This window comes from Carlito syrichta, unplaced genomic scaffold (assembly GCF_000164805.1).
Source record: "Carlito syrichta isolate Samal-C Ts95f unplaced genomic scaffold, Tarsius_syrichta-2.0.1 Scaffold302333, whole genome shotgun sequence".
Lineage (NCBI taxonomy): Eukaryota > Metazoa > Chordata > Mammalia > Primates > Tarsiidae > Carlito > Carlito syrichta.
In genome coordinates, this window is record NW_007246429.1 from 631,132 (window position 1) to 656,175 (window position 25,044).

The 25,044-nt window shown below is 42.4% G+C and overlaps 1 protein-coding gene across 4 annotated transcripts in view; it reads right to left on the reverse strand.

The window, feature by feature from the left end:
- The window catches only part of MASP1 (mannan binding lectin serine peptidase 1), a 73,173-nt gene that overhangs the window by 42,552 nt on the left and 5,577 nt on the right, over window positions 1-25,044 (reverse strand). For 2 of the 4 annotated variants that reach the window (XM_008056372.1, XM_008056376.1), the window contains exon 2: window positions 23,201-23,432. The exons of 1 other annotated variant lie outside the window; for it this stretch is intronic. In XM_008056372.1, the coding sequence (XP_008054563.1) occupies window positions 23,201-23,432 (232 nt within the window). Of the gene's footprint in view, window positions 1-23,200; window positions 23,454-25,044 lie in introns of all 4 variants that reach the window. One more of the 4 variants, XM_021711515.1, reaches the window with a different exon arrangement.

The following is a 25,044-nucleotide window of genomic DNA, read 5'->3' on the forward strand; positions in this document are numbered from 1 at the left end:
GAGGAGCATCTAGGCAGAGGTAATAGTGAAGACCTGAGGTATTCAGTGTCAACCTGCTCCACCATCTCCCCCTCAATCACGTGTTGGAAAGGGACTTTGCTGAGGATAGGAAGCCGGAAGGCAGATCTAAGGAGATTATAGATTCTTTGTTTTCCGTGAATTTTCTACATCAGCAGAAATAGCACAAACTTCCCAGGCAAAACTAAGGCAGGGCAGTAGGAAGTTGGCAAATTTCTGTAGAAGGACAGTTACAACTGTTCTCTACGTGTTGGTAGATTCATCACATCAGCTTAACGCATGTATTGACAGTCACCAATTGGCTCCTCAAAGCAATGTATGACGAAAGCAGCTCTGGAGGGATTGTTCTCACTTATAGATGATAAAATTGATGCTAAGATATTTCAATGAATGGGGCAGGTAAGTGGTCAAGCTAGTGAGCAGTGAATGAATCCAATGGTAAATAAATCTAGTGAATGGCGGATCCATGTACACAAATGCAGCATCCTGATTTCCTAGCCAGTGTTCCTTTAAGACATTAGGCAAGCAAACAAAGGTTGTCTTTGTTTTGTTTTTGAGTCAGGGTCTCACTCTGTTGCCTAGGCTTGAGTGCAGTGGCATAATCATGGCTCATTACAGCCTTGACCTTTTGGGCTCAAGGAATCCTTCTGCCTTAGCCTCCCGAGTAGCTGGGACTACAGGTGTGTATCATCATGCCTGGCAAGTTTAAAAAACAATTTTTTTTTTGTATAGATGAGGTCTCACCATGTTGTCTTGAACTACTGGGCTCAAGTGATCCTCTTGCCTTGGCCTCCCAAAGTGCTGGGATTACAGGTGTGAACCACTGCACCTGGCTTTTAAAGGCTGTCTTATAGTCCAAATGCCTTATGGTTCCCAAGCTATATCCTGGAGCTCTTCTGAAATAGACTCTGAGCCCTTGAAGAGAGTTTCAGATTTAATTTAGGTAGACATTCAGGGAGTGTGCTGGGTTATCTTGTTGCCAGTTTAATCTGGGAACTACATTCCTCAGAATCTTCTTCCCTGTATAGTTCCAGATTAGAGTTATCCAAAAGAGGAATTTGTGCAAGTTTGAAAGGTAATAGTCATTACTCTCTGAAGGTCGTTTTGTAATCAGATACAGAGATGAACAGATGTAGATGTGTCAATAGGTTCTAATTTATCCTCGCATTCCTCTACTGTGCATTTAGTTATTTTTTCCTTCCTCTGGCTCTAATGACCAACAGTGACCCATGTCTATCACTAGATGTTTTCAGGTGAATCCGCAGAGGTAGTAGCTCACAGATTCTCAGAGACTTCATTTTGTGATCTAAGTTTGGCCCCTTAGTTGAAATTGACTCATCAGGTTCCCTTGAAGATGCCAACATTTCTACCCATGCCAGGGCTTTAGAAAAACTAATTTATGACCTTTTCTGTGGTCCTCTAACTCCTCATTCTCAATTTTCAGTTGCTTGGCTCCTCCTATAATTACATAAGCTCTAATGCCCCCAAATATTTATTATTCCAAAATACTTTTAAAGACTCTGATTTCCTGATTGAACTCACGACTAATAACAATTATTGGTACAGAAATAAAATGGTGCAGTAACAAAAAAAAAAGAACATGTGGCTTCAAATTCTGTGACTGGATAGCAAGTGAATGTTAGAAAAGTGGTCAGAAGACTATTGCAAGGAGTCTTGAAAAAGGTCACTTGAGTTATGCAGTGGTAAATGCTGGCAAAACTTGTCTGTGGCAACTTAGAAGGTAGAAAAATATAAATAATGAATGATGTTGAAAATGTCTCGGTAGGCCGGGCTCGGTGGCTCAGCCTGTAATCCCGCACCTTTGGGAAGCTGAGGTGAGTGGATTGCCTGAGCCTGAGGGTTGGACACCCGCCTGGGCAGCGAGACCTCATCTCTACAATAAATCAAAAAATCAAGCCGGGCTCGGTGGCTCAACCTGTAATCCTGCGCCTTTGGGAGGCTGAGGTGAGCGGATTGCCTGAGCCCACGGGTTCAAGACCCACCTGGGCAGGCGAGACCTCATCTCTACAATAAGTCAAAAAATCAACTGGGCGTGGTAGCGCATGCCTGTAATTCCGGCTACTTGGAAGGCTGAGGCGGAAGTATCGCCGGAGCCCAGCAGGTTGAGGCTGCGGTGGCCGGGGGCAGCCACTGCACTCCAGTCCAGGCGACAGAATGAGACTCCAACTCAAAAAAAAAAAAAATATCAGCCGGGCGTGGTAGTGCATGCCTGTAATTCCAGCTACTTGGAAGGCTGAGGCAGAAGGATTGCCGGAGCCCAGCAGGTTGAGGCTGCAGTGGCCGGGAGTGACCACTGCACTCCAGTCTGGGCGACAGAGTGAGACTCCAACTCAAAAAATAAAAATAAAAGAAAAAAGAAAATGTCTCAGTGCGCTTATAGCTGTGTATGAGAAGGTACTGTAGGAAGACGTAAGTCTTTAAGCAGAGCTTGGAGGCAATATAGAGGGCCCAGAACTAGCTGGGCTGGAAAATGATCTCTACTAGCAAAAGATTTTAAAAGCAAAAATGACTTTAGGGTAAAATATCAAGCCAGAGGGTCCAAACATGGCTGTAAGGACCCTTTGTTAAGATCTAGAAGATTGAAGGAGGCACCTAGTACTCCCTATCAGCCAGATTACAAGGCATCTAAGAACCCTAAAAGCATTTTTCCATAGCACCCTGACATGCTTTCCAAAATAGAGAGAGCTATTGTGAAAAGAACTATGGGCGTGTTTTTGATTTAGTGAAGTAAACTGTATTCTGCTATAGAAGAGATCCAAAAAATATTTTAAGGGAGATAAATCAGCTTCAAGTAGAAATGACTGAGACAATTCAAAATAAAAAGATGCCTCCAGGTTTTATATTTTTATGTATAGAAAGTGGGCTGAGTAGACTACTCAGCTGCACACATGGACCATTTCTCATAGAAGGGAAAGGAAGTCTCAAAAGGTGAAGCTAAGAAGTCAGAGGCAGAGTCAAGAGCCACAGAGAACAATAGAAGGAGACCCACTCTTACCACTTCCTAGGGAGCAGAACTAGGCTCTAATCAGGAAATATTCCTGTTATCTGCAGTAGGCAACATGTGCCTGGCTGAATTTCAGAATTGCTATGGAGCAGTAATTATTATATGCCTCCCATGCCTCCCAGTATCCAAGTACTAAGCCTGCTTAGCTTCCAAGATCAGAAGAGATCAGACATGTTCAGAGTGGTAAGACTGTAGACACCTCCCAGTTTTCAATAGGAGTTCTATTGTGTTTATCTTACTCTTGTCTCACCAAGACAAAGAGATATTGGGTATGTTGAGGGCAAATAACTTTTCTTTTGGATTCAGAAATTCTTGGATCAAGAGGAGAAGAGTTACATCTTTGGTGTCTCATCTGTCTCTAGACCTGATTTATATCATGAGGTCCTGGAGACCTGCTAATAAGATGAAACTCTGGAGGAAAGGACAAAAGTGTATTTTGTATATGTGAAGAACATGAATTATTTTGTCCAGGGTGGACTGTGGAATATTGTTTGCAAAAATACCAATAACAATCCTTTTCACTTCTATACATAGACACTTTTGCAATGTGACTTTGCTATTCATGAACTGACCTGGCGACATGCTTTGACAAAAGGCATACGATGTGTTAGAAGTGTTATGCCACTTTCAAACTTCAGCCTCAAGGGGCCCTGTAGCTATTGACAAAGATTTTTTGCAGGGCTAAACTTTAGTCAGGCTTCTAAAACATCTCCTGGGCTCATCTGTGTACTTGTAAAATCCAGTTTTAGCAATGAACTCTGCTAAATCAGTATAGCAAGAACTTTTCACTCTTAAAATCTTATCACTCTAGATATCTGATTGGGATCCCCATCCGCCAATGTCCCCAGGTGATGTCTGATCTTCTTGCTGTTTTCAGCAAGAACCCTGTCAGGTTAGTTTAGCCAGATCCTCCTTACTTCTAATGTTTTCTCTTAGAAATTTTATGTCCACTGACCTTTACCCTGCTCCTTAGCTACAAATTCCCACTCAACCATGATATATTCAGAATTGAGTCCAATCTCTCTCCCTCACTGCAAAATTCCATTGCTATGGGCCCTAAACTTATGATGGTCCTGAATAAAGTCTGTTTTACCACACTTTAACAAGTATCATTTAATGATTTTTTTCTTAACACTTTCACATGAGAAATCCTTCCCCGAGCCACTGTGTGAAGAAGCCCTGTGAGGCCTATTGGAGAATCAAAGGCCATATAGGGCAGACATGAGCCATCCAATTGAAGTCTCTAGACCCACCCTCCACTGGATAAACAGCCTGGGCTATCTTTGACTCCAGCTTCAGTCAAGCCTCTGGAAAACTGAAGCTGCGTGAGTGACCCCAGGGAAACCCAGCAAAGAGACCAGCCCATTCAACTCAGCTCAAACTTGTTACAGAATCATGAGCAAACAAAATTAATGCCATTTTTAGCTACTAAATTTTGGAGTGCTTTATTACACAGTAATAGATAATATTTATGGGGAGTAAGAAAGTGACTTGTGACAAAGAATAAGATGGACATTTATAAACTGAAATTTGGAGAATCACAATCTTCTGGGTTCTTGGGCCCTTAAAAGTCTCCTACTCTAAGCTATTATCTTTTTACCATACTCCTGCCCAAAAATCATACCATCTTTTTTTACTATCAGTTGCAGGAAAGAGAGACTCACAGGCCATTTTGGATTATCCTTGACTTAGAAAGCTATCCCTTGGTTCCATATCTGGGAATGTAACCTAAGGGAAAATATTCCAAACTGAGGAAAAAACTTTCATGAACAAAGACATTTATTCCAGTCATATAATAATAGAATATCAGAAACAGTGTAAATATCCAATTATAGAGTAATAGTTAAATTAACATTAATTTGTAAATATTTGGCAGTCACTAATTATCACATTAATGAAGAATTTACAACAATCTGGAAATATTCTTAGCAAGTGATATTAAGTAAAAAGACAGAAAATATTGTATATACAGTATAATTACATCTATGATGAAAGTGTGCATTGAAAATAAAAAGTGAGAGGAGTTGAACTGTCAGCAGTGGCTAGTAGAACTACAGGTAATTTTTCTTTTTCTTGTTTTTACATTAAAAAAAAAACTTTGGCCCAAACCTGCTTCCCTCTAGCTCTTATCCAGTGGTATAAAATAAGTCAGTTCAGGTTGACATACAAGGGGAGCACATGGGAGGGGCAACTAAACCAGCCTGGGCCCCTCATCTCTTATATCCTCCACTGTCCCCAGGTGATGTCTGATCTTCCTGGGCTATCTTTAGCAAGAACCCTATAAGGTTGGCTTAGCCAGATTCCCCTTCCCTTCATTATAGGATATGGCATGGAGATCCCTTAGTACTCTGTTACCTCCTTTCATTCTTTCTAGTCTTTGGGTCCCCATAGAGTTGAAAAGGAGAGTAATATCTTTGCTTTATAAACAATAGGTGAGGACTAAAATTCCAATAAAATAATCAAGAACTCAGAATAACTCAAATTCACATCTAGCAGTATATGGCAAGGAGGGTCTCATGTCAGAGCACAGGTTTTGTGATTGTGAAGCTCAAGAAGTGAGTAGATGGGTGTAAGTGGATGGATATGGAAAGACAGAAGAGTTTCTTAGTTTGGAGTTCATGAAGACTTTAGGGAAAGGAAAGTGGAAGGAGAGAAAGAGAGAATGGTAGAGAAGATCACTACTAGACGTTTAAGAAAGATTGCAGTAAGAACATCTCTGCCCTTTTCTGGTTTCTCAGGAATGAATCAAGATGTGAATTGCTTTCAGTTATAGGTCTTCTGTTTCTTAGGATGCAACCACTTACTGAGACCAGATCACGTATGATCTCATTTTTATATGGGTTGCACATGATCTTCACCAATTATTAGATGTTGGGAACATAACTTAGAAATCCCTATATTATTGGGTGAGTTGTGTCTCCCCAAAACACATGTTCAAGTCTTAACCCCTGGTATCTCTGAACGTGACCTTATATAGAAATAGGTCTTTGCAGATGTAATCAAGTTAAAATGACACCACACCAGGTGAGGGTGGACGTTAATCCAATGGCTGGTGTTTTTATAAGAGGGAAATTTGGACAGAGAGACACATACGGAGAAAAGATGACCATGCAAAGGCAGAAGTGGAGATTAAAGCTATGCAGTCACAAGCCAGAGAACACCAAAGATTACCTACAACTGCCAGAAAGCTAGAAGAGGCAAGAAAGGATTAATTCGCCCCTAGGGCTTTTAGAGGGAACATGGTCCTGCTGACACCTTGATTTCAGACGTCTAGCCTCTAGCACTGTGTGAGAATACATTCCAGTTGTCAAGGAATTTAATTAAGGTGGCTGTTAAGCCACTTAGTTGTAGAAATTCATTACAGCAGCCCTAAAAATCGAATATATTTTGTATATAGGTTATCTCACATATAAAATAGTGAAAATAATAGTAGTTATGTCACAGAACTAATGTGAACCTGAGAGGAGTTGATACATATAAAACATTTTAAAAGGTGCCTGGGATATAGCCAATCCACAGTAAATCAGTAAATAAAACAGGACTGCTGAGATCCATCCACAAATTAAGATTATACCTTCTGGGCTTCCTGCTAAGTGGGGCATGGGTCACTTCATGCATTTGAAGATGCATTAAGAAACTGAATTGTCGTCAGGTGCAGTGGCTCAAGCCTGTTATCCCAGCACTTTGGGAGGCTGAGGTGAGGGGATTGCCTGAGCCCACGGGTTCGAGAACAGCCTGGGCGACTTGGTGAAACCTCATCTTTAAAATAAATCAAAAGATAAGCTGGGCCTGGTGGCACATGCCTGCCATTCTGGCTACTTGGAATGCTGAGGCAGAAGCATCGCCTGAGCCCAGCAGGTTGACACTGGGGTGGCTGTGAGCGTGCCGCTGCACTCCAGCCTGGGTGATGGAGTGAGACTCCAACTTAAAAAAAAAAAAAAGAAATTGTCCCTGGATACCCTCTATTTTCTACATTCCACTCCTTCCTCCCTAATCTCACTGAAGCCATCCGTGGTGGTTTCCTATTTTGCAAAGACCCCAGCTGCCAGGCTGATAGAGCTGGAAGAAAACCTAGAGAGACCTCTGAGTCCTTTCCCCTCCTCTGGCAGGTGGTTTTTTAGGTCTATTTGGCTCTTTGCACTTTATAAAACCTAACAATCCTAGAGGTGGGTGACATCGGAAGGATATTACTCTTATTTTATAAGACCTGACTCTAAATGACTACAACTAGGTGGCTTAACAGTCAGCTGCCTTAAATTGTTTAATTCCTTAACAATAGGAATTTATTTTCACACAGTTCTGGAGGTTGGAAGTCTGAAATCAAGATGTCATGGGACCGTGCTCTCTCTGAAGACCCTAGGGGAGAATCTTTTCTTGCCTCTTCTAGTCTCTGTTGGTTGTAGGTAATCTTTGGGTTCATCAGCTTGTGGCAACATAACTCCAATCCCTCCCTGTGGGGGGTCGCTAAAGGATACTCTCTATGCTAAAGGATACCATCTATAAGAGATAGTATCAAGCCTAGGAATTTCTCTCTCTACTTTCCTGTGTTTCAAAATATTTTTCTAGATATGTGAATGTAGGCCAGTGATTTGTAGACAGCCCTGGGCCAAGGACTCCTGTTGATGGGTGTGTACGCTGCAGTCCTAAGACACCCTCACTGAAAAGTCGATCACTAAGGGCTGCTGGGCCCGTGGTTAATGGCCCAACTTTGCTAGTTTACCAGGTGGCCTCAATTTTGGGTAAAGATCATGAGCAGAAGCAAATCAAAGGTACTGGACACCAGATTAGAACTTGGGCTTAAAAAAAAAAAGGTGGCACTGGTATGGATGTTTGCATATGTGTGCTACATTTCTATGAAAGTCATGTAAGTAAAAACATAACTGGCAGATTTAAGACTCAAGTTTTTACCTCAAATGAGAGAGTGCTAGAGGTTGGATGCTCCATTCTTGGCCCAAGGCATTTGGCCATAAAAAATAAGTAATAATAATATTGATTATAATAATTATTTGCTCTATGTAGGACTTTCCAGTTGACAGTACATGTTCATTCTCTCTATCTTATTTGCTTCTAATGGCAGCTGTATGTAATAAATGCACTTCAGGCAGACATAATTCTGAGCCCAGGGGGGTGATATGACTTCCCCAAGGCCATACAGCCTATGAGTAGCAGATCTGAGATAAAATTCAGATGTTCTGACTTCCAGGTTTGGTTTAGTAACTGGAATCAGACAACTATAGAAACTCAGAGGTGTGAAGGGCATTAAAGAGCCTTAAGTCTATAACTTTTCTTTCTTAGGCAGAGAAACAGACTTGTTCACAGTCACATGGTCAGTCAATGGCCAGGGGCCAGGTGTGCTGCTCTTCCCAGGACAGTATTCTTGTTATTTGTTAACCAGAGAAAAACCTCCTAATAGAGCAGTGTGCACCTCTAAGAAGATATTGTGTACATGCAATTGCTAGGCACCATAAAAAAATGCAGGTCTTTGAGAAACAGCTGGCAGGGGCCTGAGAACCAGCAGGCAGGTCCTAAGAGTCCAAAATCCCACTTCTGCTCATGCTGCCAGGAGGGATTGCCCATTCTCAGGAGGACTCTGAACGGAAAAGGGCAGCATGAGCAGAAGAAGAAAAGGCTGGCAGGGGAGGGGTCCTGCTGAGAGCCTGGGAAGCGGGCATCCCGCAGGTGGGAAACAGGCAGTGCCCCCCATCTCAGAGGGAGCCAGGCTGACGGTGGGGTGGGCGGGAAGAGTCTGGGAATTGTGGCTGGGAAGGAGGGACAGGGAGGATTTACACTCTCTTTGGCCAGAGAATGGCTCTGACTCCCCCACCCCACCCCTTCTGGGACTTCAGAGCTGGGCTCATTCACATGCAAATCCCTTCAGCAACTTGGAGGCTGGGCCCCAAACAGTTCAGGACAGGAAAATAGCCCGAGGACAGGAAAAACAAAGGGTTGTTGTGCTCTTCTGCAGAAGCTGCCTGGCTCAAGGTATGTCACAGTGGAGACCGGGATGAAGCCAGTGATGAGCCAGTGCTGAGTGGGCAGAAGGGACTGCTGGGGCCAGAATCCTCCAACTGAGTTTCCATTGATATGTGAGCTGGTGTGCTCCTCTGCCACTGCCTAGGACCCTGCCCTGACCCAACCTAAATGTACATCTTCAAACCTCACACAGAAATCCTACGAGAGCGTTGAAATACAGATCCGAAGTCCCAGGTTCTGGTCACAGTTCTGCCATTCATATGTCACTGGTCACTGTAACCTCTCCATGCAATGGTGTGCTGGAGCTCAGTAGTTTGCAAAAGCCAAGTGGCAACTTTTCGGGGATTTTGTCACCCTATTGTTAATATAGCCATCATCAAAATTAAGTTTCATAAACTTGCAATTAAGTGCATTCTATTAGAAATAAATTATATGAAGACTCATCACTTCCTAATTATCTTAGCCTTGTTCTAATATGTATGCTCTTGAGGTTAACATCTGTAAGAGCTGAATGGCACCTCCCTTCTTCCCCACTGCCTCCTGCATCCCCTAATCTGGTTGTTAGCACACACACCACTGTCTCCAAATCTTATTTTCCCAAACATAAAAGGTGGACATTGATAGTATCCTCTAAGCATCTGGTCAAATGAGACCTTGGGTGTGAAACAGCCTGTCAGGTCTGATGTTGCCTAACAGCATTTAGCAGTAACCCTATTGCCCAGCCTCCCTTCCTGGTCCCCACCCATACTTCTCTATCTCCACCTCCCAATTCCAACTGAAAGGAGGGATTCCAGAGAAACTTAGAATAAACTTAGTTCAGCCGGGTTCGGTGGCTCAGCCTGTAATCCCGGGCCTTTGGGAGGCTGAGGTGAGTGGATTGCTTGAGCCCGCGGGTTTGAGACCCACCTGGGCAACTTGGCGAGACCTCATCTCTACAATAAATCAAAAAATTAGCCAGGCGTGGTAGCACGCACCTGTAGTTCCAGCTACTTGGAAGGCTGAAGCAGAAGGATTGCCTGAGCCTAGCAAGTTGAGGCTGAGGTGGCCTTAAGCGCGCTGTGGCCATTAACGTTCCACTGCACTCCAACCTGGGCTACAGAGCGAGACTCCAACTCAAAAATAATAATAATAATAATAATAATAATAATAATAATAATAATAATAATAAAAAATAATCTTTAGGAAACTTTCAGGTTCCAAGGCAGAAGGTCAAAGATCACCCGTTGACTGACTGGCAGAAGCCATAGAAATGATAATAAGACCACCTTTTAGTCAAGGAACTTGTGAATTGAAAATGTTGGATGGGTGTCTTGCAAGAAAACCCCCTCTGGGCCCAAATTCCCAAGTTAACCCAACCAGCCCTTCTTGACCTACATGACACAGACAGGACCCTTCCCATCATGACAAAAAATCATGTGACTAACCCACCTGTCTGTCTGCTGTCCCTCACCTGCCTTCAGTACCTGTGCTTACCTGCCCCCTTGTGATGACGTGGAACAGACCAATCACGTTAATAACCTTCCCCCATCAAAGGGAAGGGTTAAAAGGACTCAACCATGAGCAACCAGTCACCATTGCCACTGCCATTGCTAGGACATTGCCTTACTAAGCTACAGTGTGGCCATGTGCTCTTTGAGCTATGACCGGGCCATGTTTCCTGGCTTTCACCCTTTCCCTTACATTGAGGAGGTGAATCTCTTCTTTCTCTCTCTTTAATTTACTTTCTAAATAAAGTATATTTCTAATCTGACTTTTGTGCAATTCTTTGGATCTTTCTTGCAGCATCGGATTGCACACCAGGCACACACATACCCGTGACCCTAACATTTTTGGAGGTTTTGTGGCAGCGAGGGGCTAAAAACAGTTAAAATTATTCCTTTTAAAGATCAAACTGCAAGTTCCAAAACTTGCTAGACATGGGGCTTGAGAAAACCAAATAGCCAAATGTCCCTTTCCTGGAATGCAAGATAGTAACCCATTCACATCCTCTCTTTGTGAAGTTACCAGTTTACAACCCCTGCTTGTCATATGTACCCTGGAGACAATTTGTTCTTTGAAAATCTGGTTTTGCTAAATACCACCTTGTAAAGTATGAAGAAAAATGTATAGACATACAACCCTACACCCTCCCTTGCCTAAACTAACAGATAAAACCCCTCTCTTCTTTCTCTGGGTGGCTCAACCTTGGAGCATTAGCCTGCTGAATTGGGCCGGTGTTAATAAACTGCTACTTCCTTCCTGAGACAGCCTCGGTGTCACAGTATCTCTGTTTTCCCACAATAGTTTCAGTGAGACCTAACACCTTCCCTCCATCCTTGCTGTTCTTCAAACACACCAGGCATTTGCCATTTGGTGGTTTTGCACTGAACGTTCCCTCTAGTTGGAATGCCTCCCACACTCCCAAGCCACGAGGCTAAAGTCTTTAAGTCTTTGCTCAAATGTCACCCTCTCAATGAGGCCCAACCTAACCATCATGTTTAAGTCAGAGCCCCTGCTGAAACTCATGCAGATCCCCTTTACCCTACTCTATTTCGTTTCTTTGCCGATCAACTTATCAATCACGACATAATTTATTTTAAGGGTTATGTTTAGTATTTATTGTCTGTTTACCCTGATTGCAAAGTAAACATCATGTTAGCAGAAATTTCTGTCTATTCTAATTACTGCTGTATCCTAAGCTCTAGTAAATGATTGAATATGTGTTGAATAAATGAATACCTCTCCTTCCTTCCTTTTTTCTTCTATAAGCACACGTTTTGCTTGTATTTTGTGGGGATACAATTCACCCTACAATACAGAGATGTTTACAAGAGAGGTCTGTATACACACAAGCACATAGATGTGCACCCACACCTTGGACACTCCTACCTCACACTCACCCGCATTCTCTGCCCCAGGACTGGAATCTTCCTTCTGTTTCTCATCACCCTGGAGCCTGTGCCATTTGCATTTCCTGCATAAAATGAGGTTTTGTCACACTTTTCTGAAGCTCATTTTCACTTCCTGATTCTTCTGAATCAGCTAGAATTGGTATAGGACTACAATTGAAATTCATGAGAAATGTTTATTCATTTCTCATTTCCTTCTGGGGCCAAGGCCTCCTGTCCACTCCCAGAGAATTAGCAGAGCTGCTGCAGTAGGTAAGGTCAGCACAGTCTGAAGGTCGAGGGCATGTTCTAAGTAAGCAGAGCACTGCACAGAAATTAGGAACTCAGTGGTCAAAAGCGTCCCCCTTGGGGGGGGGACTCACCTTTCAGCAGGACACAGACTGACCCAATATGGCCTGGGGAAAGCACACTGGACTAGGAGTCACAGACCACTGGAAAGGGCTTGGAGAGGCCAGCAGATTTAATTATCTCATAGGACAGATGGGGAAATTGAGACCTCCATTGAAGAGGTGACTTGCCCAAGGTCTAAGCAAGAGTTAGTGACTGTTTTCTAGGCCCTTTCCTTTACACTCACTGCCAGGAGACATGTACCTTTTCCTGTTCTGCCCAGGATTGTGCTCTACTGGGTATAATGAAGATATGGACCCTGAACTCATGGACTAATAGTCTAGTGGAAATGACCTTGAGTTCACCATTAGAACTTGTGCACTGCAAACAGATAAATCAAGCCCTTTCCCATTCATTGTAGCTCAGATTATTTGTTCTCTCAAAGTCAGGATAAAAGAGAAAGTTTTAAAACATAATGTCAACAATGCAGGGATCCTCAAGGACTCTCAAAGGCCTTCTGTTTTACTAACTTTTATGAAGTCACCCTGACAAGCAAAGTATGACTTTAGAAATAATACACGACCAGAAATATATCAAGACTTCTTCTAGAATAGAACTTAGTTTGAGAAAAGTCCCAGAGAGAGGCATAACTATGATTTGGGAGTAAAAGCACCAGGGATTGAGAGCTGGCTTTGCTGTAAAGCAGGGGTCCTCAAACTGCGGCCCGCCGAGGACATTTATCCGCCCACTGGGTGTTTTTGCCGCAGCTGCCTGTCCTGCCTAGCCGCTGACTGGTCTGGCCGCAGTGCGCATGTGTGGAATGTGCCTCGCACTCTCCGACTCCCCTCCTTTTCTGTCTCTCGACTCCTCCTCTCAGTCTTACGACTAGCGGTGATAAATATGGAACCGGACATTGACATCTCATTAGCCAAAAGCAGGCCCATAGTTCCCATTGAAATACTGGTAAGTTTGTTGATTTAACTTCACTTGTTCTTCATTTTAAATATTGTATTTGTTCCTGTTTTGTTTTTTCACTTCAAGGTAAGATATGTGCAGTGTGCATAGGAATTTGTTCATAGTTTTTTTTTTAAACTATAGTCTGCCCCTCCAACAGTCTGAGGGACAGTGAACTGGCCCCCTGTTTTAAAAGTTTGAGGATCCCTGCTGTAAAGACTTGGACAAACTCACTTGTGCATCAATTTTCTTTTTTTTTTGTAAATTAGGTACAATAATCCTTGCTCTTCCTATTCCATGAGACTCAAATGAGGTAATAGATTGGAAACTTCCATAAAATTTGTGTTTCTACAAGGTAAACACAAAGAAGAAGTAAACAACATCCTATATTTAAACAGTCCTTTCCGGCTCAAGCCTATAATCCCAGCACTTTGAGAGGCTGAAGCGAGAGGATTGCCTGAGCCAGTGGGTTTGAGACCAGCCTGGGCAACATGGTGAGACCTCATCTCTATAATAAATAAAAAAATTAGCTGGGCGTGGTAGTGTGCGCCTGTAGTTCCAGCTACCTGGAAGGCTGAGGTGGAAGGATCGCCAGAGCCCAGCGGGTCAAGGCTGCGGTGGCAGGGAGTGTGCCACTGCACTTCAGCCTGGGCGACAGGGTGAGACTCAATAAATAAATAAATAAATAAATAGTCCTTTCAAAGCACTTTTCCATAAATTTCCAGAAAAAAACTGAGTGATATTACTAAGGTCATATATAGCCAGTTAGTGGTAGAATCATTGTAGGTGAGAAAACTGACATTCATGGAACACCTGGTGATACCCCACAGGTACTTTATTACTCACACCTTGCCATTATTACCACAATACATAATATTTGTGAGCTAATGACATAAGTGTTGGACATTTATCATTGATGCATTCACCTCATTTGGCATTCACAGTAAGTCCATAAGATAAGCATCAATATGCTCCCCACTTTACAGATGGAGAAGGAAACTTTAGAGTTGTTAAGCATCTATCTGCTCTAGTAAGAAGTGGAGGCAGGAACTGACCCAGCTCTGAATGGCTCCAAAGTTTGAGCTCCCAACCACTGTGCACAAGTGCCTTTTGCAGCACTGTTTCCATGTACACCATCATGCCATTTAAACTCTCCCACAACCTGTGAGAAAGATATTGCACCCATTATGAACTTCTTTTTCTAACTGATGACAAAACCAGTGCGTAGGAAGATCAAGAAACTTGGCCAAGGTGTTTCACTCAGATGATGGCAGAGACAGGATTTAGTCCTCAATGTGCTGATCCTCTCTCCATCACCATCTCCTTGCTCTCTCCATACCTACCCTAGAGGACTCTATTAAGTCCTGTCTCAAAATTTAGACCAGTGTTTCCTGCAGTATTCCAAACTCAATGCACTTCAACTCACTCTCGTATATCTTTTTAAACTTACTCATCTTCCTCATGTTCCTGATCTCTATTTCTGGGAAAGTAACCACTATGCTGTCATAACCTGAGCTCAAAACTTCCAATTCCATCAGCCTGGGAAACATGGTGAGACTACTCTACAAAAAAATAAAAAAAACTATTTGGGCATGGAGGCACGCATCTGTAGTCTCAGCTACTTGGGAGACTGAGGCGAAATAATCTCCAGAGCCCAGGAGGTCGAGGCTGCAGTGAGCCATAGTTCTGCCAGTATACTCCAGCCTGGGTGATAGAGTGAGACTCCAACTCAACACAATACAAAACAAAAACAACTTCCCAGTTTCTCCTTCTTCCTCTCCCCCACACAACCAGCTCCTGTGGAGTTTACCTCTGTACACCTCTACCCTGGTCTCCCATAGCTGTCCAAGAGGCCTGTGGGCTTCCTTGGGATATACTATGCTTGACATAATCATGTCTAATCTGTTCAGTACAGTCACCTAAATGGCCACATTCAATGACTCCAGTTTGTTTTTATTTTTGTTTTTCTTTGTTGGAATTAACTTCTCCTAACATATATTTTCAGATTAACTGTTCTCCAGCATACCCCTGACTGTCCTGTCCCTGTATCCTCACTTCCCCAAACCCTTCATAGCTTCTAACTGAAGGTCCTGGACTCAAATGCTAAAAGATGCCAGGCAGAAAACATAAATGAGTGAAACTTTGAATTATTTAGACAGAAATACACGTTGCACATTAAATATGGAAGAATATTCTTCACTCTGCAAAGAAATTTTTCACTAATTTTTCTTGAAATATATGTCCTTCTCAGGAAATTTCACCTTTCCTCCTTTTGATAGAAACCCTGGGGAAAAAATTCATTTTCTTCACTGTAAGAAAGCAATGGTACCATTGCTACAAAGCTTTAGCATGGGGGAGACCACAGGGAATAGTGAGGGGGGCACTTCTTTTTTTTTTTTAAGCAAGATTTATTGAGAGAACAGAAAAGCTCCCACAGTGGGAGGGGCACGAAGGGGTTGTCCAAGGGGCTACTTCTACCTAGGGTCAGTTGATTGTTGGCACACAGGAAGTTGTCAGAATTGACAAATTTTATGATCTTCTAAGGGAATTTGGAAATGTGGATTATTGTGTGAGATCAGAAATTTTATATTGACACTAGTTCTTTTTAATTTTTATTCTTCAAAACACAGTGTAAGCCAGTAAAGCCTGGCCAGCAAAATGCATCTGCAGATCACTTGTTGTGACATTAGGTTTGCATGGTTAAACCCAAATTTACCAAACATGTCTCAGTTGATCCCCAGATGATCTTTCTAGGTTGTTCTCTTATATCTCCCTAAAACATGCTAACCCTGATTATTCTTTGTTCTGTACTGTTCCCATCCTTTTCAGTCTCCATGACTTTATGGTAGCTCTGTTGAGACATCCTGCTTAGGGAGCTGCTCTGCTGAATTCCCATTTACCCCTCAGGACTCACTTCAAACATCAACTATTTCCAAAGCCTTTCTTAGCCATCCAGAAATGGCCACTCCCAAACTTACATACTGCCTGATACTGCTTGGGTTACTTTGTCTGGCTTTAATTGATTAATTATGCAACCTGTCTCATTACGTACTATAGAACTGAGAGTTCTTTGAGGACACAGCCTGTCTTCTTTATCTTTGCAAGCCCATTTTTGGCATAGCATCCAGCTTATTGCAGGTTTTTAATAGGAGTCTCAGGCTTCATTCCATAGACATGGGGAGTCATTGACAGATTTTTGAAAGCAGCATAATTAGAGCAATATTTAAGAAGATCCTTTTGGGGGTACACTTAGAGGGTAGATGGAGAGAGACTGATATCTGGTAGATATTTAGGAGGCTATTGCAGTTGACTAGGTAATAGAAACTGAGAAACTAACAGCGGAAAGAATGGAAGAAATGTTGAATACGTAGGATATGGGTTAAGAGGACAGCAGTGGCATCATATTATATAAACATCTAACAGATGCCAATTGAACTATTGCACACAGTGAGAGAAAGAGAAAAAAAGAGAGAATAAAAGTCAAATGCAAGTGATTCTTGCCTCCTTTTCCAGTGAAGAGATGCCACGAAATGAACTTGAAAATGGAGTGTATGAATTGGCTGTTCTCTGTGGTTCTGTTTTCTGAGTAATTATACCTCTTTCCATAACTATAGCTCTATGGTTTAAAAGCACAAGTTGACCACTTCATCTGTGCTTAATCAAGGGAACTGTAATTTGTTGCATTTCTGGGGGAAAACAAAGGTCTCTTCTGGACATCAAAAACATAGTACTCTATAATATTTAAAGGGTTTTTAAAAGAAAGTTTGACTACAGTTAATATTTGCCTTATATTACAAGTTATAAACCTAAGCATTCAGAAGGTGAGACTTCACTGTAGTTTAATCAATTTAAAAGAAGAAAAGGCCAGACTCTGTGGTTCACACCTGTAATCCACGCATTTAGAGAGACCAAGGCAAGAGGATTGCTTGAGTCCAGAATTTGAGACCAGCCTAGGTAACATAGCAAGACCTTGTCTCTACAAAATATCAAAAATTGGACTGAGTGTGATAGCATGTGCCTATAGTCCCAGCCACTCAGGAGGCTGAGGCAGAAGGATCGCCTGAGTCTGGGAGGCTGAGGCTGCTGTGAGCCGTGATAGTGCCACTGCACTACAGCCTGAGTGATAGAGTGAAACTCTGACTCAAAAACCAAAGAAAAACAAAAGACTGAGAGACTTGAGGTATAACTTCTGGTCCAAGTTGGACCAGAATGATTACCCTTCCCTGGGCTCTGGATGTGATAATCATGGAGTTGGACCATGATTTCTGAGGTGTTAGATGCACAGAATATCAGAGCTACATGGACTAAGAGACCATCTGGTTCAACTCTGTGTTTGATTAAGAGGGAAAGTCTTCTCTAAGTGTAGTCACTTGCCCAAGGTTAGTTAGTATGGAATGACAACCAGAACCCAGGCTTCCTGAATCCCTGATCAGCATTTGTGTTTTGCTTTTTGCCCGCAGTATTAACCAGCTATGATTCGTATGCCCCATCCGTGCACTGCAGGAATCCACACATTGCAGCCACATTCCAAGAAAGCAGATGCTGTTGTGCAGATGTACACGCGCCTGGAAAACCAAGAACTGCGGGAAATCAGACTGGAGAGGAATTTTCATAAATATGAGTATCCGGACCACAGCCTCAGGGTCCTGCTCTTCTTCAGGATACTAATGTGCAGTGTCAGCAGTTCCATCATCATCACTCTGATGGGTCTGGGTGGGAAGTACAGTCTGTGTGGGCTTGGCTAGTCTGAAAAGGGTTCCTTTGAGCTGGAAGTTTCTTTAAATTCACTCTTACCTAGGTCTGACAGAGGAATTTGGTCATAGAGCAAAAATGTCTCAAAACAGGGAATGCTATCCTGTCAAAAGGAAATCAGTGATATTTTAAGTTGCCTGGTAAAGGACAGTGTTAGCATGATATGTTTACAAGTTTTGTTCAAATGACATGCCTCTAAGGCATCCCCTACAGACTAGAGGCTCTTACTAAAGTGCTTACAGCTATGGAACTTAGTGAGAAATGACTGTTATAAACATACTATTTCTGTTTTCTGGTATTATTCTGACTAGAATAATGAGGGTTTAATTGGGATCATATGGAAAGTCCTAGCAAGGAAGATTGGGATTAGAATTCTGGAATTTAAGAACATTTAGGGATCATCTCATTCCAATCTCTCATTGAACAATGAAGAAACAAACTTTTTTTGAGTTGGGGGTCTCACTCTGTTGCCCAGGCTGGAGTGCAATGGCATGATCACAGCTCGCTGCACCTCTACCTCCTGGGCTCAGGTGATCATTCCACCTCAGCCTCCCAAGTAGCAGGGACTACAGGCGCATGTCACCACACTTGGCTAATTTTTAATTTTTTTTGTAGAGACAAGGTATCACTGTGTTGCCCTGGCTGGTCTTGAACTCCTATTCTCAAGCAATCCTCTCACCATGGCCTCACAAAGTGCTGGGATTACAGATGTGAGCCACCACACCTGGTGCACAAAACAAAATTTTGGAGAGGACTGTGATTTTACCTGGGGATCTTATAATTCATTCATACTTTTATTCAGATAGAAAGGAAAGAACTAATCTTCCATTCATAGCCAAGAAAAAAAACATACTCTCAGGGCTGGGATTGGAGAGGTAATTAGAAAGAGTAAATAGGCTTCAAGTAAGTGTGGAAGGTTTCTGGGTTTTGGATTTCAGAGACAGAATGCTTGTCTTGTCTCTGAACTCTGACCTTCAGTCTCCTCTTCTGTCCAATGGGAACTTGACCAGAGTGGCAAAATTTAAGCCATATTTCCTCAAGGTGCTTCAGGGTAACCAAGAAAGATGAGCAAACAGAGTCACCTTCAACCAGAGCAACTCAGCTCCACTTCTGTTTTCTCTACGAGCCTAATTGAAGATTTGTTAGAAGAAAACATTCACTGGGGAGAAAATATTTAAAAAATGACTTGAAACTAGATGAGGTTTCAGAGGGTTCCTGCAGCCTGACATTCTGTGAGTTCTCTACTCTAGGAGGGAAACTCACCAGGTGTATGTGGCAAGGACACAGGACTGTTGCCACATGAGCACCAGTTGTGAGGAAACAAGGGTGTGGAGTCCTGCAAAGGGAAGCCTGCTCACGCCCCAGGCTGTTGGAACCTAACCGATGTTAGGATGGCGTTCTAGAAGAGTTGACTGTGCAAGCACAAGTGGAGAAATATATCTCTGCACCCATCATGTTAATCTCTTTTTCCAAAGGAACTGGAAGAATATGTCTGACTCACAGATAGATGTAAGGACTATAGGGCACTTCAGGTAGATAGCTCAAGACCTCCATTGCCTCAAATAGACTGCTTCTTTGTTTTGCCCAGAGGTCACCAATCTACCAGAGAGGGTGGTATAGGATTTTCTTGGCCACTTTCTTTGACACTTGGAAAGTTAGTGACAAATCTGGGACTAGAAAAGGCATTTCCTGAATCCCAGGCAAGAACTCAAGTCCAGGTCTAGAGGACTCAAGTCATCTACTTGGGGTTTCAGGAAGGAGTCTTATCAGACTGGATAGAAACCATCAACCAATTTCCAAAATATTCTCTAGCCAGGAAGACCAATCTTCAGAGAGAAATATATTCCAGTGTCTTTAATTCAGTATCAGAAGAGGTCTTCAGATTTTTTTTTTAGATTAGAAAATATAGTTTATTTAGAAAGCAAATGAGAGAGAGAGAGAAAGAGAGGGAGAGAGAGAAGATTCATCTCTCAAGGTAGGGAAGGGGGCCAAAGCCAGGAAACATGGCCTGGCCATAGCTCAAAGAGCACATGGCCACACGATAGCTTAGCAAGGCAATGGCGGTGATGGTCTGGCAATAGCTGTAATGGCCTGACAATGGCTGGTCTTCAGATTTTATTGTTGCCCTTGAAAAGTACCTTGCCACTGTTTTCCACTGAGAAAATGCTGCTTATGTCAGCTATTTCATCTGCCTTGCCAGGAAATGTGACTTATTTAGGGCACACACAAAAAAAGAGTGTGTTTGTCTCTTGTGTGTTTGCCATCTTGATAAAGACGTCCTAACAGGGTTAAATTTATCTTCTGTCTGAACAAGAGTTGAGCTTATGAGAAAGAATGATTCAATGAGTATGAAGTTGAGAGTCAATTCTTGGGGGTGGAGAGAGAGTAGAATTATGAGAAGTCATTGCTATACCTAAGGAAAAAAGTCTGTAATTTTGGTGATCTTGAGCCTTAGCTACCAATAAAAGCAAGTGTTTGCACTGGCAAAATTTATTGAGCTGGGCGCGGTGGCTCAAGCCTGTAATTCCAGCATTTTGGGAAGCTGAGGCGAGAGGATTGCCTGAGCCCAGAGGTTTGAAACCAGCCTGGGCAACTTGGTGAGACCTCGTCTCTACAATATGCCAAAAAATTAGCGGGGAGTGGTAGCACATGCCTGCAGTTCCGGCTACTTGGAAGGCTGAGGCGGAAGGATTGCCGGAGCCCAGCAGGTCAAGGCTGCGGTGACCGTGAGCATGTCACTGCACTACAGCCTGGGTGACAAAGTGAGACTCCGACTCAAAAAAGAAAACAATTTCTTTATGATTGACATGTTGGAAAGGAGAGAGAAAAAATGGCTAGGAAGTTTATATCTAGCCTTGTGTAAATTTATGGAACTCACTGTCATATTAAACCAATCTTAGATCATTTTCCTTCTGGTTAAAACTACTCTCCAACCCAAATATCAGAGAATTCCATGGTTTTCTGACCACCATAAGTTGGGGAATGGGGTGGCAGATTCTTCTTAACCTAATGACCCATACATATAAATCCATTTTATCCTGGAGTTTGGCTCTTGCAGAGGCTAGATTATATCCTGGAAGGCATAACTAAACTTGTTTTCAGAAAATTCAGTTTAGGATAATACCTACTTAAGGTCTCAGGGAATACCCCCTGACTGATCCTTGTGATCTTGAGACATTGACTCCACTTTTAACAAATCTGTAGAAATTGTATCTTGATTAACAACTCAAATCATCTCTTAGAGCAACCGGTTCTACCTCTCTTCATTCTTTATCTGTCAGTCCTTTATTGTCATTATTCTTTTCTATCTTGCACAATGGATATTTTTCTAGGCTCATGTCTCTTTGCAAGGGACCAGATCTTTTGTATCTTAGCAGTCCCATCATCCCTAGCACAGGACATTCTTCGAGGGGCATCACCCCATTCAACAATGGTTCTGGGATATAGACAGTGTCTGGAGACAATTTTGGTTGTCACAACCGGAGGGGAAGCAGCTACTGGCATCTAGTAGGTAGAAGTTAGGGACATTGCTAAAAATCCTACAATGTTCAAGACAGCTTTTCTCAGCAAAGAGTTATCCAGCACAGAATGTCAGTAGTATTAAGATTAAAAAATCTACCATGGAACACTGATTTCAGAAAAATTTTAGATGCAGGGACCTGTTGTAAATGGGATATTGCCTGCAGACCTAACATATACAATGGCAACATCCTACATTTACAATTAGTTGAATCACAGTAGAGGGCTACAGACTCTCTTACCAGGCCTCTCTCCCCTCTCTCCTCTTCAGGGGTACTTGCAAGCTTCTGCCATATCCTAAGGCTTATGAGCACAGCTTGTGAACTGTTGAGTGCAGCCGAAAGGGCATGGGATTCAAAGTACAAGACATGAGTTTGAGACCTTGATCTATCACTTACCAAATGTACAACCATGGGTGAGTTACTTAACCTTCCTGGGTTTGTTTCTGTGCTTGTGAAAAGCGGTAGTAGTTCTTCTCCCAGGATTGCTTTAAAGCATGGATGAGATTATAATGGGTGTAAAAGCACCTTGTAAACTTCTTTGCTATGGATCAAATATTCTGCTTAATACAAGGTTAACTCTTATTGAATTACTGGCTGTGGACAAATGAGATTACTGTAACATTAAAAATGCATAAACCTACTTAGAGTTGCTTGATGAGGACTGCTTCCAGGAAGCCAGAGAAAGAGCTGGCAAAGGAAGTTCTTAGGTCTCCACATCTTTTTGAATTACATACAACTTTAATGAACTTGATCTTTCAAAAATATTCTGACCTTTCTCAATTCCACTTTAAAAGAACAGGCCAGGTGCAGTGGCTCTTGTAATTCCAGCACTTTTGGAGGCTGAGGCAGGAGGATTGCTTGAGCCCATGGGTTCAAGACTAACCTGGGCAACATAGGGAGACCCTGTCTCTACAAAAAATGAAAAAAAAAAATTAACTGGATGTGGTGGCGTGCACCTGTAGTTCCAGCCACTTGGGATGCTGAGGCAGAGAGATTGCCTGAGCCCAGGAGGAAGAGTCTGCAGTGAGCTGTGATCATGCCATTGCACTCCGGTCTGGGTGACAGACCCCAACACACACACATAAAAAAGAAAAAAGAAAAGAAAAGAAGCAGCTTCCCACCTGGAATTTTGGGAGGTTCTCTTTAAACTTCAGGGTATGTTGTTTGTTGTTATTCTCTCTTGCTCTCCCCCCATGTATTTTTTGCATCCACTTCTGCTAGTGACTTTCCTCTTTCAGCCCGCTTCCTTTGCTGATAAAATGCAAACTCCTTAGCATGACATTCAAGGCTTTTAAGAATCTCACCTCAAGTCACCCTTCCAATCTCATCTCCTACTGTCTTTGGAAAATTGGGCAATGCTTTCTAGTGCCTCAACTTAGCATATAATAATGGCTCAGTCTCTATCTGGTTACTGCTTACTCTGAAGGTTCTGCCCTTTTCTGCTTTTTGAATTGAAGATGACCTTGGAACAGAGGTTAGTAGAAACAATAAAGGCTTATTAAGAACACAAAGGAAGGATGTTGAGTTTGGTTGAGTCACACTTCACCAGCCTCAGTTTCCCTCTTGGACTTTTCAAGTTCTTCCCACTCAGCTGGCACTTAGCATACCGCCCTCGACCTTCATTCGTCACACTGCAACGTGTGTCTCCCTCATTCCACACCACCTGGGAAGGTAAGGATGGTGTCTAATTCATATAGCCTTCTCTAACACCAGCAGGGAGCTGGCCAGTTAGGGAATCTCACCTTCACATAGTCATATTCACAAAGGTAGGAGGATTCCAAGTTGAAGTGCATGAAGTAAAGCTTGATCCGAAACCCGTCTGGGACAGTGATATTCCAAGTCACCTCTGAATCACTCGGATAGGAGTCTGGATAACCAGGTGACTGGATCTGGCCAAACATATCGTTGAGCTCCACAGTGTGGGCTGAAGCCTTTGACAGGGAGAAGCACAGAGCATGATAGAGAAGCAGCCACCTGAAAGACACGAATGTGAATCTACTTATATTCATAAACACAGGCCCCAACATTAATTTAAATCAGCCGTCAGGAGAACAAGTTCTCAACCTGTCTCTGCCCCTAGCCTGTTGCATTTACTTTCCCCCCTCCAGACCTTGTTTACTCAGTCTGGAATATGGGAAGATGGTAAATAGATGACTTCTAAGGTTTCTGTCAGTGTTTCTAATTTCAAAATTAGATAATAGTATTTAACTTTTCCAGAAAATACCGCATTTAATGCTTATCATGTTACTGTTGAGAATGTAATTTTCATAATTAGGTAAAAGCTGATGCTTCTTCAGCTCAACTTCATTTAACTATCATAAATTCCTGATTCCCTTTTCTAAAAAGTAAATAATAATAATAACATGGTAATACTGGTATGAGACTTAAACTCACTGATGGAATCTGAAGTGCCTTAAATAGATTTAACCTGTTGAAAGAGGTATTTCACTGTAGAAGCAAAGTATACAAAATCTTGAAGAAAGAAAGAACAAAAAAAATTTTCTTTCTCTTGGAAGGTGTTCTAATAAAAGGGCTGGAAACCTATAACTCATTTCTGTATGAATCAGAGATAATGCACCCTTAAAGAATTGCAAAAGGAGTAAGGAAAACTCAACAAAACTTACAGAACACACAAGTTTGGCTGATACAATAATGAGGCAGAATGACCAAGGCTGGTCAAAGACCTACTGTTCAGTATGCACCACGCCAGGCATCTGTCTAATAGATCGCTTTGCCTGTAAGATCCAGGGACCTTGAAATTAAACATCCCAAGTTTGGCTTTTACTTCTTTCCTGATTGTTTCCTGCTCTCATTTATGGTTTCTGTTAGTGGTATTACCACCTATCAGTTCCCTAGCCTGAACTTAAACCATTCAGCTTTTCTTTCATACTGTACTCAATAGTCACCAAGTCCTACTTATTCTGAGTCCTATATTTTGGAAATCTGTTTCTCCTCTTCTCCAGCCAATTACTTAAACTTTCTCATCTGGCCTATTGCTGTCACAGCCTAACTGATCTCCCCACCCCTGAACCCCCAGTAAACTACCAAAGTTGATTTTCTAAAGCACAGATGTGACTGGGCATGGTGGCTCATGCCTATATTCCCAGCACTTTGGGAGGCCGAGGAGGGAGGATCACTTGAGCCCTTGAGCCCGCAGATTCGAGACCAGACTGGGCAATATAGCAAGGCCTCGTCTCTACAAAAATAAATAAATTAGTAAATAAGTAAGCAAGTAAATAAATAAAATTAGCTGTATGTGGTGGCGTATGTCTGTATATCTAGCTACTCAGGAGGTTGAGGTGGAAGGATTGCCTGAGTCTAGGAAGTTGAGGCTGCAGTGAACTTTGATTGTGCCACTGCATTCCAGCCTGCATGACAGAGTGAGGCCCTGATTAAAGCAAAACAAAGTAAACAAAACAAAACAAACAAACAAACAAAACACAGAGGTGACCACACTGTTCTACTGTGACTACAGGGTAAAGTTTCTGCTCTCGGGGTGGTGGGTGAGGCCCTTTTTGACCTAGTATTGATCTGCCTCTCTAGTCTCATCTCAGTGCCAGCCTTGTGGACCTTCTGTCATTCCTGG